The 17255-nt window shown below is 36.9% G+C and overlaps 2 protein-coding genes across 6 annotated transcripts in view; one reads left to right on the forward strand and one right to left on the reverse strand.

The window, feature by feature from the left end:
* LOC129278005 (nonsense-mediated mRNA decay factor SMG7-like) overlaps positions 1–1818 on the reverse strand; it is a 29472-nt gene extending 27654 nt beyond the window's left edge. Inside the window, exon 1 of the mRNA XM_054914198.2 lies at positions 1725–1818. Coding sequence (XP_054770173.2) covers positions 1725–1747 — 23 coding nt within the window. The 5' untranslated portion in view covers positions 1748–1818. The remainder of the gene's footprint in view (positions 1–1724) is intronic.
* An 8250-nt stretch (positions 1819–10068) lies between these two features.
* The window catches only part of LOC129278006 (axonemal dynein light chain domain-containing protein 1-like), a 29098-nt gene continuing 21911 nt past the window's right edge, over positions 10069–17255 (forward strand). For all 5 annotated transcript variants that reach the window (XR_010295811.1, XR_010295812.1, XM_064110128.1 and 2 more), the window contains exons 1-5: positions 10069–10145; positions 14518–14670; positions 15574–15767; positions 16141–16244; positions 16869–16986. Coding sequence is in view for 3 of the 5 variants with exons in the window: in XM_064110128.1 (XP_063966198.1) it covers positions 14535–14670; positions 15574–15767; positions 16141–16244; positions 16869–16986 (552 nt within the window). In the remaining 2 variants the exon portion in view is untranslated. The remainder of the gene's footprint in view (positions 10146–14517; positions 14671–15573; positions 15768–16140; positions 16245–16868; positions 16987–17255) is intronic.

Raw genomic sequence — 17255 nt, forward strand, 5'->3', positions numbered from 1 at the left:
TTCCGTGGAGGAGGCATGTGAAGCAACTTTCCAGGCCGAGGTAAGCGATTTTGCTTTTCTTTTATGTGTTTTTTATATAAAAAACATTTGTAAAATTGAAAATGGAACGCTTTTCACCAGAAAAAGCCCTGGTGAGTAGCAGAATGAGTTTCGGCTAACATTATTTGCGTTATGAAGCGATGTTAACAGACAACTCTAAAATCCATTGCGTAAACATGTTCGCAGTGCAAGGTTAGTATAGTATACTAACCTCGCAATGCGTGTGAGTGCCACTGCCACTGATATTGTCGCGCTCTAGACTAAGGCTCTATATGCGTCTAGTATCTTTGGCTACGATAACAAAGACGGCAAGATGGCGACAACAACAAATGTAAGTAAACGCTCCTCTACTTTTAATATTTTAATGAATTTAAGCGTCATTTATTTTTAATAAGCTAACAATTTTTGGCCAAAAGTTGCCAACCAATAAGCCCATGATGTACTCAAGTTTGGGCTAAATAAATAAAAATAATTAGTACATGTATTTTGGCGCAACATTATTGTTGCCCAATTCGTCGGTGCGTGTAGAGCAATGGTATGCCGACCCAGGCTTCATGGAGAGTAAGCCTACGTCAGTAGTACTACTTATACTCTCCAGAATGAAGCCTCCAGGCTAAGTAAGCATTTCACAACCTTGATTCAGCTCCTCGGTAATTTTATAACCGTGTCTAAATTCTTTGAATGCGCAATTCTTATGATTACTTGACTAATTATGGGCACCAATAAATCAATAGAATACCTTCATAAACATAATTCAAGATTATTATTGGCGATGATAACACTTTTTTGCAAATAATTTAAAACGATGACTAATAAGAAAAAAAAAAAAATCTACGTACCTGGAAGGCTGGAACGAAACCAGCAGTACAAGCTTTTACGAACGTCAACAATACGGTCTACCGAAGTCTATACGGTGAAAAGATTGGTCACTTTACGGACTTCGCGTAATGCTTTGCGTCGATTTGTGTGTAAAATATTTTAGGTGCCTAGCCCTAGTCTTTCCCTTGTCATGTCTTTAATATGAATATAAATCGCGCGCCCTCTTTAGGCCAAAAATTGATGTTGTCGTTCGACAAGCCGCGCGACGTCAAGAGCAAGAAAAGATGAGGAACACATGGGAATAGTTCAATAGAGTGCTCAAATAAGTCTCCAAATGGACTTCATATGGATCGGTAAGTGAAATGGAATAATTAATATGAGATAAATTTAAATATTATTTAAATTTATAATAATACGGTACCGGTACATTATTCATTAATAGATGTCGCAATATCGATTCGGCTATGACCTATGTGCATGGAAGTGGCTAGAGGTTAATCTGGACTCCAGGCAGCCAGGAATCTCGGAGTCCAAATTCTGTGGAAGGATCAGCTCATAGACATAGTCATAGAGTGAGTTGCATGCGACATGCCTTGATTTTACCGTGCACGGCGGCAGTAATGCAACCATGGCATGGCATGGGTGGTCTTTAGTCGAGCTCGAGACGCGGGGCGCTGTAGGCGTGTAGCCTGTACTGTACACTTCGTTCAATAGCGCGTAACGTTGCACTGCCACTGGTACGGCAGAGAACGTACCGAACAATCGCAAATTAATCTCGATTTTAATCATTATAATCATCAACAAACGTTACCATTATTCACACAAAATATAGAATAACTCTCTCGCTTCAAAATTTCCGAACTTACCTTAATAGCTGAACAAAATTCATCACATTTCTGGCATTTGTTGTTGCTTAAGTAGCAGACATCAGCCTTAGATGGTGGCCGCCATTATTCTATTAAAACTTATTTAGCATTTTTTACTCTTATATATTTGGATTATTAAGATAAAAATTCGCATTCATTATCAACTTAACAAAAATATATTAATCACCTGAAATGTAATTAAGTGGCATAATAATGTACTAAAAATATGAATAAATAAAAGAATTAATATAAAAATCTTTACTTTTATAACCATCTTCAAGCTGCGGTCATCCGTGACTCACGTCCAATCAACGTCATTGCACACGGAAGTACCCCCTCCCTCCCCCCCCCCTCCCGCGCAAAGATTTAGATGCCTATTGCCAAGAAGGCTCACTCAAATAGTGAATAGCAAAATGAATAGTTAATTAAGGTTAGAACTTTCATTCATTTTTCCAGTAGTTTTATTTCTCAAAAAATATATTTAAAAAAAGGCTTTTTGACACATCATACAAAATATGAAGAATACACATTCAGTCTCTTTTTAAATGAAGTCATAGTGACAAATCCATGAACTCGTTTAAGAAGTAAAAATCCTTTCGGGGGCGGGGAGCATAAAATGACAGGTCAATGATGATATCATTAACGCTTATCGTTTATCATGCAATTACATGAATTAGGAGGCCCATTATGTTTCTTTTTGTACGCAGCTATAGGGGCCGCAGAAAGGGGGGGGGGATCAAGTGTGGTATGTTATTTTTTTTACGTTTTCAGTTTTTCCAGAAATCTTAAACAATTACTAATCAAAAAGAGTGTCAATGTGGGCTTTAGCCCCTCCCCCACTCCCACTTTAAAGTTGGGGCTAAAGCCCACCCCCGTGACACTCTATTCTGAAACTTTTTTTCGATTAAAGTAATTGTTTAAGACAGTGACTTATACAGCCTCCGTACAGCCTTCAACATAAAACAATCGATCCTTAAAATGACCACATAACCCTCGAGCCACTAGCGTACCTACGGGGGAGGCAGGGGGGGCACTCTGCCCCCCCTGACGAGTCACAACCCATGCAAAAACGTATCTTTGCCCCCCCTGACGGGCTTGAAAAACATTTTTTGCCCCCCCCCCCCTGACGAGCTTTAAGACCTTCAATGCCCCCCTGACGCGCTTGAAGACCTTTTTTTTTTTTTTTTGCTTGTCAAATTTTTTGGTGGACGGTTTTGCCCCCCCCCCCTGTGGAAAATCCTAGGTACGCCACTGCCTCGAGCCCCCCCTCCCCCGATTCCCTCCCTTAATTCTAACTCCCTAACAAACTGCTCCCTAGCCCCGACTCCCTAGTCTTCCTTCACCCCACCCTCCACTACCGCATCCGCCCATTGAAGTTCTATTATACTGAGAGAAAGCGAAGGTATACAAACCATGAAGTGTAATGTAAAAGAAAATGAAAAATGCTTCTACATAAAGTTCAACATGTTTTTCCTAATGCCATTTTGTCTTTTTTTAAACAGTTATATATGCACATCCTGGTTGATATGCAAATGAGGAGACTGATGCATGGCGTCAACCACTCACTATTTTTTTTTATCATATGAAATATGAAATATTCTAATTTTCACCTCATTATCAAGTGAAACAGTGATTAATTCCTCCATGAACATGTGGAATTAGCATTGTTTGATACTATATGGTTCAGTCAAGTTGGTCCTCATTGTCAAATCTGTTAAAATTAAATATTGTATAATTCAAACAATAAAAAAACTATGAGTAAGAGACATCATCTCATTTGCATGTCACTGAGTTGTGCATATCACTGTTTTGTGAAAAATAAGCGAAACTTTAAAAGTCATTACTTACTTATTTTACATCCGATTTTGATGAAATTTTCAACGTTGTGCTAGATTGATTTTTCTCTATCTATTCAAATCAACATTTTTCTGGGGTGGACTTGACCTTTTATTAAGCCTTTGGAGAAGGGTAATGATAACATAGTATGCAGGGCCCGCTGGAAGAGCAGTCTTATATAATTGAAGTGGCTACCCTGTGTAAGTGTGAAGGTGTCTTGGTGTAGTAGCTCAGTCACTTGACTCTTAAAGGACAAGTCCACCCCAACAAAAAGTTGATTGAATCAAAAGAGAAAAATCCAACAAGCACAACACTGAAAATTTCATCAAAATTTGATGTAAAATAAGAAAGTTATGACATTTTAAAATTTCGCTTAATTTCACAAAACAGTTATATGCACATCCTGGCTGGTATGCAAATGAGGAGACTATGATGTCATCCACTCACTCTTTATTTTGTATTTTATTATGTATGAAATATTCTAATTTTCTCTTCATTGTCAAGTGATACAACAATTAATTCCTCCCTGAACATGTGGAATTAGCCTTTTTTAATGCTATATGGTTCAGTCAAGTTGGTCCTTATTGTGAAATCTATAAAAAATGAAATATTGTATAATTCAAACAATAAAAAACAAAAGAAATAGTGAGTGATGGACATCATCGACAGAGTCCCGTAATATGCATATCACCGTTTTGTGAAAAATAAGCGAAACTTTAAAATGTCATAACGTTCTTATTTACATCCGATTTTGATGAAATTTTCAGCACTATGCTAGTTTGATTTTTCTTTATTTATTCAAGTCAGCATTTTCCTGGGGTGGACTTGACCTTTAAACCAAGGGTCGAGGGCGGGTTTGAATCCCATCCAGCGCTAATATAGTCATTTGGCAAGGTCCTTGTCCCTCTCCACACTGGTGTTGAATGAATATACCCGGTAGGATGTGAAAGTCGGATTAGATTGGCATGCGGCACAGATAAACGGTTGCCTGGCCAGGATACTCCCCAGGGAGCAGAGGCGTCGATCGGGGGGGGGGGGGGCAGAGGGCGATTACCCCACCAACGAAAACATTGGGGGGGGGGGCAAGCATCGTGTTTTGCCCCCAATAATTCCGTTAGTGCAAAAAGAAAATAAACCATAAAGTTACACAAAAATTTGCGAATTAACCATATACCGTATAAAATTTGGTTTTTACATCTAATACAAAATATGATTTTCCGCGCGCTCCGCGCAGAAAATGATTTCCTCACTGGAACTATTGTTAAGGTACATTTACGCAAGAATTCAATATATAGGCATTATTTTTTTGCCAATGAATAAACAAGAAAATGGCAAACGTTTTTTTATAGGCGGATCCAGGTGAGTTATGTATATACCTCTAAGTTGATTTAAAAAAACTACTTAAAACTTCCCTTTCATCTGTTCATGACAGTTTCATCATAAATTTCGGCTCGCGATTTGCGCTCGCATTGTTAAAAAAATATATGTACCCATGCATCCTATATTCATGATTAAAAAGGTGCTTAAAGTGTCCAGTTTTCAGGTATTGATATCAACAAAATTCGCGCTCTCATAAGGCTTATTAGATATATAAATAAGGTAATAACACAGGGGCCGCGGATGGGGGGGGGGGCGGGCTTCAGCCCCCAGTTTTTTCCAAAACCGTGTACAAAAACGTAAAAAGACCATATGATTGTGATTTTTTGCATGATCAGCCCCCCCTCCCCCACTTTTGGTTCAGCCCCCCCCCCCCCACTTTGAAAAACCGTTCCGTGGCCCCTGTAACATATCCATGAATTTCTTATAGTTACATTTTCCCTTTTTTCTAAATGGAATATCGACGAATTCATTTCGAGTTTAGGAAAAGGAATTTGAAGGTAGTCATTATTTTTTATATTGTGACAAAATGTCCTTAAAATGTCCCGATCCTAGGTCAAAAATAATGATTTATAAAATTCAACTCGCGCTTCGCGCTCACACCGTTTATTTAATGCTAAATGTAACCAATTTACCCATACACAGTGCTTGAAATAAAGCTTAAATTGACCCTTCTTCAGATCGCATATCACTTTTTTTCAAGCTCGCGCTTTGCGTTCGGACTATTGATTTCTGTATTTAGAATACCCAGATTCTAGGTTTAAATCTAAAACACGCGCATTAAAATGTCATAACTTTCTAATTTTACATGCGATTTCGATAAAATTTTTAGCATTATGCTTGTCTGATTTTTCTCTATTAATCCAAATCAACATTTCTCTGAGGTTGAATTGATATTTGATTGTACTTTCTTATTCAACAGTGTGGCACACCAACAAAACTGATCCCAGACCGGATTTCGAATTGCATCGGTTTAGAGTCGGTTTGCATGTGTGACTTTTAGGATGAGAGCATAGAGCAGGGGCTGTGGAAAGGGAGGTGTTGGGGGTCTATTAATTCAGCCTCCACTTTTCCCCAAAAACACCGTGTATACACTAAAACATAAAACAATACCAGCTGATTAAGAGTTTTGTATGCTGGTCAGCCCCCCTTTCCCATTTTCAAAACCGTTCCGCGGCCCCTGTAGAGAAATTCCTGATGTTAGTTAACCCCTTTTATTTGGAAATCTTAAATCCATCCATAATATCCAAAACATGTTTTTTTAAATCGATTCTGTTACAAAATAATTATAAGCAAATAATATTTGCTCACTAACAAACGACAATTACGCCATGCTCCAATGTAAATTCTGAAGTCGGGCGTGATAGACATACACAGAAGTCAGTGAGACAATAAGTGAATTCGGAGGAACGTTTACCATGTTTATATGGACTAAGTTTGCTATTTAAAAAAAAAGAGTGGAAAAGTTCATTACGCTATGTTGAACCTTTTGATGAGGGGATGAGGGGACTCGTGGAGCCTATAGCTGGATCGAGGACTGTCGTGCTTGCATGAAAGACGATGGTAAAATGTTGGTGAAATTCTGGACATGAAATTGCATTTTTAAAGATGTGAATATATATGAGGAACTTGTTATGCCGGTTGTTATGTTTTCAATTAATTTTTAAAATTCCGTCTTTTGATCGCATCATGTTATAAGAGATTTTTACGAAGCCCCAAACCGGACATTTTTGACATCCAAAAAAAAAAAAAATTATCACGTACGTACGCAGTATTATTACGTACGTACGTAATATTATTACGTACGTACGCAGTATTATTACGTACGTACGTGATAATTATTACGTACGTACGTGATAATTATTACGTACGTACGCAGTATTATTACGTACGTACGCAGTATTATTACGTACGTACGTGATAATTATTACGTACGTACGCAGTATTACCACGTACGTACGCAGTATTATTACGTACGTACGTGATAATTATTACGTACGTACGCAGTATTATCACGTACGTACGCAGTATTTATTACGTACGTACGTAATGTTATCTCCCGAAAGGTCATACATGAATTCAAATACCGGTAGTTACTGAAATCTGATCACGCTAGCGCGAAGCCCGCAGGCTTTAAATTTTTATGTGGGCCTACAATAGGCCTTCTGCTTTGATTGTTCCCGCATAGAATTTCCCTTTAAATACCAGCCTCTTCAAATAGTTTTTCTTTTTTTAAACACCTATACATCTTCACTTAATTTACATCAATTAATACCATATCATATTCAAATTTAAGCAGAGAACGAAGCAATTTCAAAAGGGTGGTAAAATAATAGGGGCTCATCCCAGTGTCGCGTGTGGGTACATTTTTGAAAAAAACTGTCTCGCCAAAACACTAACATAATAGGCCTTTAATAGTCCTTTCCCCAATGTGTTTCTAGCAGTTTCTGAAAGGAATGGTTTAATTGAAAACACAGCCTGATGACGAGAACAAATGAAATGGTTATCATATGAATATTGTGGGTTATATAGCAGGGACCTGGGAACTCGCGGGGGTGCTGGGGGTGCTGAAGCACCCCCAAAATTTTTCCTGGGGGTGCTGCGTGTATTATTTTCCATAGGCAACACCTCCTGGAAATCTAGTGGTAAGTTGATGAATGACAGAAATGTAATGAAAATGAACGACGTTTTGTAGACCCCCACCCCCTTAAGAATTTTCCGACACAGTACTTAAAATAGTGTTTAAATTCACCCTTTTTCAAATCGGAATATCAAATATTTTCTGCTCGTGCTTCGCGCTCGCATTATTGATTTTTATAATAAAAACAAAGTATTTACAACGCCCAGATACTAAAGGGCTAACTCTAAACACGCGCACGCATGTTTATTCAGATACGCAGCTTGTTTTGGGGCTACTCCGGGCTGAAAATATTTATATCAAATACAATTTTATGAAAATCTGACAACAAATAGTTAAGTTATTTAATTCTAAAGTTTAGCAATAGTTTATGAAAATGGTGATATGCATGTCGTCATGAATATTAAATAGGTGGGTTGACATGTGCGGAAATCTCTTCCCAAAGGTAGAGGGACCAGGGCCTGCATGGAAAATTTGACAAGCATAAAAAAAAGAAAAAAAAGTTTTTCACCCAAAATGTAAGGTCATTTAGTCCAAAAGCTATTATTTCGATTGTGAAGTGATGTATTTTTCTCCATGAAAGACCAAAAATAGTAGGGGGGCATTTGATATTGTGTCCCCCTACTATTTTTGGTAGGGGGGACACGTCCCCCTGTCCCCTCTGGGATTTCCGCCCTTGCGGGTTGAAGATATCACATCCCCACTATCCTGTTTCTTGTGTTATTACATGGAATCAAAATTGTTTAATTTTTTCATACCAGTGTGAATGATATGTCTCCCTTATAATGAAATAAGTTGCAGCAAAGAATATCTAATAGACTAAATCAGTTGTCAATTCAACTGTTTTTTGGTTCTTGAAGGGAAAATATCAAATAAACCTAATTTTATATAATAAAATACAAAAGAACAATTGGGGATATGACATCATCAGTTTGCTCACTGAATATTAATGAAGACATGCTTAAAACTGTTTCACCGGAATCTTTAAAATGCAATAACTTTGATATTCCTTGTCGGATTTTGATCAAATCTTTATTCTTATGTTCGCCTGATTTCTCTTTATCTGTTCAAACCATATATTGCATTCAGTGTGGAGTTTCAGATCAGAATATCAAAAATTTTCTGCTCGCGCTTTGCGCTCACATTATTAATGTAAGAATATATCCAATTACCCATCATTTTCTTGATTTTCAAAACATGAATAGAATGTCCCAATTATAGGTCTGAAATCTCAATTTTGTTTCCGCTCGCTCTTTGCGCTCGCATCAATTGTATAGTTATATACCTATCCTGTTCATGATTAGAAAAGTGCTTAAGATGTCCTGTTTTTAGGTCTGAAATCTCATTTTTAATTCCGCTCGCGCTTCGCGCTCGCATCTTATCCTGTTCATGATTGCAAAAAGTGCTTAGAATGTCCAGTATTTAGGTCGGAATGTCAATTTTTTCAGCTCGCGCTTCGCGCTCGCATTATTTGATTGGTGATATATGAATCGTCTTAATGAGTAACTGCAAACATTCCTTATAACACTTCCCTTTCGATCAGACCAGAGCGTATATAAAAAATATCTGCTCGCACTGATCACGTTCGCAGTTATTATTTGTTACATACGCATTTTGTTCAGGACCACAAACATTGCTCAAAATATTCAATTTTTCAGGACAAAATACATGAATTTCCCCCCCAAAAAATAGCTCGCGTTTCGATCGCGCTCGACTTATCTCATTATATATCTATGTTCTTTTATAAGAAGAAAACTAAGAAGTGACTGTCATATATATGTATATATATATATATATATGTGTGTGGGGGGAGGATTGGTTGGTGTGTGTGTGTGTGTGTGTAATTATGGAAAATTCAATTATTGTGTCCCCCCCACCTTTGAGGAGAGATTTCAGCACCCCCACTGAAAAAATCGTTCCCATATGCAGGTCCCTGTTATATAGGCCCTATAATCGATGAAAAGTCATGATCATCACCAGCATGACTATGGTCCAACCATGGTCCCAGCTAGCAAGCTGACGTTGGTTGGGCCAATGCGGGGTGCCGATGTCGGCCACATTCGGCGAATATCGGATTCCATAGACCAATGAAAATTAGAATACTACGTACGTACGTAATAATACTGCGTACGTACGTAATAATACTGCGTACGTACGTAATAATACTGCGTACGTACGTAATAATTATCACGTACGTACGTAATAATACTGCGTACGTACGTGATAATACTGCGTACGTACGTAATAATACTGCGTACGTACGTAATAATACTGCGTACGTACGTAATAATTATCACGTACGTACGTAATAATTATCACGTACGTACGCAATAATACTGCGTACGTACGTAATAATTATCACGTACGTACGTAATAATACTACGTACGTACGTGATAATTTTTTTTTTTGGGTTGTCAAAAATGTCCGGTTTGGGGCTTCGTAGATTTTTAACTTGAGTAGTGAAAGACAGAGGCCCAAACTAGGTGGTGCGGGTTAGAAAACTTAGTGGAGTTAACAATGTTTACAAACGCTGTTTCGTTGACAACAAGCCGCTGCGAAGACGAAGTCGGTGAGAATTGTTTCTATTTATCAAATAAAATTATCCCTTTTTATTATAATTCTATTACGATGATATGAAGGTATGATTAAAAAGGAATATAAATACGGATAAATTTGATTAATGATTAAGTGTAACAATGATGTTTTAGTTGCAGTTTCGTACAAACCGAAGGAGTTTTCTGCCTTAAAAAATTTGGGTAGCCCCATACATTAAGAAATGTGTTGTGTGGTCGTAAATCTCTTGCTGGCTAATGTCCATGCGCAGTGAGTCACCATCGGCAATAATCGGCGGTCTTCAACCTTCAATTTTGCAACAACAAAAAATTATTTCCCAAATCTTTGTATGAGATGAAAGTATCCACAGATCCTTTCAAATATATCATCATCATCATCATCTGCTGTAATCTTCAAAGGGCTCTGCAGCCTCACTCACACAACATGCGAGGTTCACCCAAGGCCAGGGTTCATTACATGCCGCCGCGCAGAGAAAATTCAAGCCATAGAAGTCGTGTGTTGTGGACCCAAGAAGTGAGATCCCAGCACGCGCGACCCACTAGTTAGAAATCCACTGCCAAACGCGGTTCGTGGTGCGAGGTTAGTATACTAATACTAACCTCGCAATACGTGTGAGTGTGCGAGGTTAGTATACTAACCTCGCACAACACATGTGATTTCATAGTGTATTTTGACGTTTTCATTCATCACACGAATGTGAGGGACTAAACTACGCCAAACCTTTCAATATTTGTCCACTATGTTAATCTTGATCGTATTTTTTATGTTTATTTGAAAAAGGAATTATAAATTATTTATTAAAGTGTTTTTATCGCTTACCTCCAAATCTCAACCAGGATACTTCGCTCGGTCCGTCCTTAGTCATCCTTCGTACTGCGGTGGAAATTACGCAAACAACAATCGAAATGCGAAATTTTCCTATCGAACATTCTCGATTCAAGTCGTCGGCGCATAATAGGAAATTGTACCAAAAATCAACATAGTTCTCTATTTATTAAAACAATTTTTTCTGGGGTGCACTTGACCTTTAAGAGATTTTCCAATGAAAATATTACATGGAACTTGGAAATACAAATCATAATTTGGTTGAACAAAATGTTTTCTGTTAAAGTATAAAACAGAAGAGGAACATATCCTTCACGTATTTTTATATCCAAAATATGTTGCCTTAGTATGGAATAATCACAATGACATAAAATGAAAATGGGTAAAGTACCTTCCTAATGATCATTGAGATTTCGCCTATGGAATCATTGTTTAATAATTTTCAAAGCTTTAAATAGATGAAAATGTTCATTGAGAAAATATACATATATATATATGAACAAAATGATAATGTCCCGATTGTTTCGCATTACGTGTGTTAGATTGCGGGCGTTTGTGTGTGTGTGTAGGAAGCAAGATATTCGTGTTAATGTTTGCACAAAAAAGGAGAGGGAAAGGGAAAGGAAAAGGGGAGGGGGAAAGGTAGAGGAGAGAGAGGGAAAAGGAGACCATAAAATAGAAAGAAAACAAAGGAAAGGAAGAGGGGAAGGGAGAGAGAAAGAAAATGGAAATAGCGAGAAAAGAGTAGGGGAGGGAGAAAGGAAAGAAAAGAAGGGAAAGGAAAAAGGGAGAAAGGGAATGGAGGGGGCGGGAAAGGAAAGGAGAGACAATAAAAGACAGATCAGGGGAGGGGGAAAAGTAGAGGAGAGAGAGGGAAAAGGAGGCCATGAAATATATATAGGTCTCCTCATCATGGTTATAAAAAGTGCTCAGAATGTTTTATTTTCAAGTCCTTGTATCAGAATTTTCAGCTCGGGCAGCTCTATCGCATTTTGATTACTATCCTGTTGATTTATTTACTTGAACAAAATATTTAAAATGTCCAGCTTTTAGAACAGATATCAAAAAAAGGTATTCACCTTTGATCATAGATGAGGAAGAAGAAAAAAGTGCAAAAAATAGGAAACAAACTAACGAATTAATGTGACATAATTTTTCTTCATTTCAAGGCGACTCTTTACATTTCATCATCGCTGATGGCGCTACAATAGAAAATACCGCTTGACAGCAAAAAAAAAAAAACAGAAAGAGGAAAATAATGCTGAGCGTCTAAAATGCAGCTAGCAGTACAAGCTGCAGAACCGTAAACAAACATCTTGTGAATAATATCGCGCGCCCTCTTTAAGCAAAAGTTTACAACCACAATGACCCTGCGGTATCTACGTGAAGATCACGAGAAAATGCTTTTTTTTTCTTAAAAACACACCAAAGAGAAGACAAGAAACGATCCATATGGTTCGGTAAGTGTCATAGCACAATTAGAAACATTATTTTAAAGGGAATGGCATAGTTATTTTAGTAAAAAGGGTGTGAAAAATTCGCGTGCACCATGTGCATATGAATCCTTCGCACGCGAGATGCATTGATCCCATGAGTGCTGCAGCCTATCACGAAGATGAACTGAAACTTTTCTCCTGAAATTGCTGCATTTTTAACTAAGAACGTCATGAATTACGCAATTCCGGAACGGCGACATAATGATTGATGGGTAAATTTTGAGTCGCCGATTCGAAACATCCAATACATTTACTACTAGTGTAAGGTTGAAAAAAATTATAAGTTTAGTAGAGGAAAATGATATAGGGCCTAACTTATAAGTTCAAATGAGCAACTCAAATCAATCATCAAACCAAATGGGAAATAAGTGAAACTGAAGTAGAGACGCAAATAAACAGAACTGCAACCGAAGGAGTCTGGTACTAGTGCTCTGCTTTAATTCTCTGGGCTACTTAACCTCAGCTAAACATCTACAGTACAATTTACATAATCAAGTAAAGTCAACCAATCAAAATAAAAAGAATGGAAGGATCGCACTAAAATGTGAGAACCCAATTCATAAGATAAACCAATAAGGAATGAGATGAAGATGACAAAGATGTCTGGTGATCATGTAATAATGGAAGTAGAAACTAGGGAGTCAGGTGAGGGATGGAATGAGTGGAACACCTGAAGAGAGAATAAAGAATGAATGAAGATGACATAAGAGTATCAGAGGAAAGGCATTCAGTAGAATGAATGAATGACAACTGAATAAATAACTTAAGTTTCAGACTGCAAGGGCAGTACTGAAAAGAAATGCAAGTGAACTCAAGTCTAGATGGAACAGAAATGTAAAACAGCTGAAGAAAACACAAGTCAAAGGAAATAAATAAAATAGGAAAATGAGAAAATAACCATCCTACACTAGTACTACACAGACATATCGTACACAAAAGTGCATTGACTCAGCTGCGTTGTTGAAACCTCTCCGTGGGTTGATATACATGTATACGTTGAGACGCCACCCTCTCTTATTTTGATAACAATTGTCACCCCCACATTCAAAATGAAATGATCGTGAGCATTTTTTTTATAATCTATATTTTGATACCAAATATTGGTAACTTGAGCGGCAGCTTTGGAAACATTGATTGCTTAGTGTGGGCGTCTCAAATCGTTGCCCGAGAAAAATGGCAGCTAAAATTCGCACCGTACGGACCAAGTATGCAAGTCTGACTTTGACTGCACTAAACTCCTTTTCCTTTTGCTGGATCTTTTAACCAAACGTTGCAGCATTTCAGGGAATTACTGAAGATTAATATCAGATGCCACAAGACACTTCAAAATTGCAAATGATTTCTAGAACCATTTTGGTCAGGCAGTGACAGGTAAGTGGCGCAACAGTAAAAAAATTGCACATGGCGACTCACTGCACATGGACGTTAGTAATAGGGTGACTGCACTCAGAGCAAAAAACTTCGCCCTTTTCACCGCATTCACACAGCCAAAAATGGTCATGGTTTTGAGGGAAAAATCAAAGTTCAACGCATTTCTGACATATGATCCCGTTATCCAAATTTAATGATTTTGGTATCAAATTGAAGAGAATAAAATGCTCCAAATTAATTTGGTTACTAACATAATTTTGATGTGGCATTAAAAAAGGAAGTTCAAAGTCTCGTATCTTGTGAAAAAAATGTACCATAATTTTGTAAACTAGCGGGTTTTTATAGTATTGATAATGGCAAATCCAATTGAAATACTAATTTTTCACCTTTCCTTTAGGATCAAGTGTTAGAATTGATTTCAAAATACCCTTCCCTCACTAACACTCCAGAAAGCCCAATGTGTGTTGTGACAAATTATACTGCAGAGCCTATTGGGAGCATTTGGCTGAATTTCATTCAAAATTCATTTGATTATTACTCAGAAACCAATTCATGGATTACTATGAAATTTGGTAGATTTCTATTTTTTTTCATTGAACACTGCTCAGCATATCATATTCACTAACCATCAATTTGAAGTGGGATAACAATTATCTCTTTGTAACATATTTTCAGATTAAAGCAAGACAGATATGACAGCAGTGGCAGTTGCCCCAGATGTTGGGGATTTTCCCAAAGTTCCTGTCCCCACCCCTATGCCTGCAGACACAGGATCAAATAGTCCAGCACTGAGAAAAGAAAAGGGTGTCGTCTCCAAACAAGAAAATGGTAAGTAACATGCAATGAAAAAAAAAACAGAATCTTAGATGGTTTCATTCAAAGGTTGTTATTATGAACCTTTCAAATAAGATTGCTTATGAAAGTTTTACTGCTTGTATACTCACTTTGTTATGTTAGTAGTAGACATTCATACATGTAGGTCAATTGTCTTGTTTTTTTTTTCTTCTTTTCCTTCTTATTTTGCTTCTGTTTTCCTTCTCTTTTTCATTCATATTCTCCCCCATCTTCCTTCTCCTTTTCCTCCTGATTCCTCTCTTTCTCACAGGCGTTACTCACATGTTATGCAATTATAACATATTGTAATAATATTCATCCATTAATGTTTATGATTGTCTCTAGAACTTTCCCCATCTTTTTGAGCCATGTATTTGACCTATATCACCAGGTTAAATACTTATTAAGTTAATTGTCATCATATTTGTTTGTACTTACAATTTGGTCACCTTGATTTTTAAATGGTCACAGCCAACTGAAGAGATGTTGTGAAAAAAAAGGTTGATTACCCTTCAAATTGTAACAAATGTTCTTGCTTTATAAATTGTATGCATGAAACTTATATCATATTGTGAAAATTAGTTTAGCTATCCTTTTTATTTGATTTTCCCTTCTTGTTTGATTAATATTTATATTTAAAAGTGAGAATGGATCCTTCGCAAAATGTGTAAATTTTCCCAAATAAATTGTAAGTATCACATAGTGAATGAATAATCTCTGCTTTGATATTTTTCTTTTAATCCAGTTGGCTCAAAATGAATGATTTCTTTGTCATATAAACATGACATTGGCACTGTAGAGTTAAAGAAACAATTTTTTTGCCATTGATATTTTTTATATATATCTTTACTCCAGCATTATATTTAATGAGTTTGTGATTGTAATCTTGTTATTCAGGAGGAAGTCCGCTCCCAGACTTGCGATCCAGTGATAATTATGTCGACAGAAGCAAACCATTGCCAACCTCCCTGCAGAGTGATTTTATTCCAGAAGACATCTTGAATGCACTCACACAACTCCCTAAACCAGTCAGCAAAGATAAGCTTAAAGCTCCCGGAAAGGCCAAATCCAGTTTTCCTACAGATCAAAAGGTAAGCATTAAGCACTAAGCAACTTGAGGTGTTGTTAGCTCACTGGTACTGGTACATGGTTGTGTGTGGAGAATCATTGTACATAGAGCTGTTGTGACACAGCATAAGTCTCCGGACTTTGAACCACAAGGTCCGGGGTTCAAACCCCACCCCAGCGCTCACGTCCTTTGGTAAGACGTGTATTTACATTTACATTACAAACCAGGGTAATAGTATGCAGCGCTAAGAAATATGTTTAATAAGCGCTATATAAATGTTGCATATGATTATTATTATTGTATTGTATTTTTCATCATCAAAATTTTCATTGAATTTCTTTGATATGGTATGTTGCTTATTCGACTGTTAATTGTTATGATTGTCATTGTTAAAGGCCATTAAGAGTGGACCACCAGCCAACGTATGGAACTTTCCAGGCAGGAGAAGGAAATTCCAACATTTGACAGATCAACCTGTTTCTGTAACGGGGGCAGGAAGGTGAGTACTCTTTGAGTCGGGGATTAACCAATATTATAGTCTATAGGATACAATGGTGTAAATGCAACCGCCCCTTATGACTTATCTGCAATCTTATTAGGATATGATGGCATTTTACATATCCTTTTGAAGTGTAAACAAATTTAATGATTTAATTTGAGGTTCAGGTTAATTTAGAATACTATTAAAAAAGAATACATTTTTCTTGACAAGCCTGCAGGGTAGAGTAAATGCCAAATTGCAGCTGATCATAAAGTTTTTATGACATCACTACAATTGTGAATTTAACAGAAAAATTTATTTTATACCCTAATTGGATGAGCCATGTAAGAATTCACTTTACTAGTAGTATGAAAATGAAGAAACTCTCATTTTTTGCATGTATGGACATTTAATCCTTCAAATTCTCTCTTATTATATTTCTTACTTAAGGTGAGCATCAATTTCTTATGATAGCACAGATATGGACATTGAAATATGAACATTGAATTTGAAGGAGTATAGTGGTTTTACGGTACGCCATGTATTCTTTCGTGGGCATATTGAAAGATTTTGAATATCTGATATGCACCTACTACTTAAAAGCATTTGCTTTACACCTGTTATCATTTGCATATATTTCAGAGATATATCTTTCCTCTATGATGTTGCTCTTAACGGATCCAATGACCCAAAGCCGTTATCAAATGACCCAAGTGGAAAACGTGCTATTGAGAAACAGTCACAGAGTCATGGCAATAAGGTATGAGTCTACCATTCAGAATTTTATTCTTTTTTATTCACAAAAGAAGAAACACTTGTATTTATTTATTGTTTTCCAATTTCCCCTTTATACATCACTTTGTTATTGAATTTTACTGCCTTGTCCTGACAATAATCAAAATTAAAGATAACAAATTTGAACTCATAAGACACGGCTCTACTTTGAGTTTATATCTATCATTTTATATTATCATAATGTGATAATATGTTTTGAAACATGTGTTGATGAATATATGTTCTTTGTAAATA

This window comes from Lytechinus pictus, chromosome 15 (genome assembly GCF_037042905.1).
Source record: "Lytechinus pictus isolate F3 Inbred chromosome 15, Lp3.0, whole genome shotgun sequence".
Taxonomy (NCBI): Eukaryota; Metazoa; Echinodermata; class Echinoidea; order Temnopleuroida; family Toxopneustidae; genus Lytechinus; species Lytechinus pictus.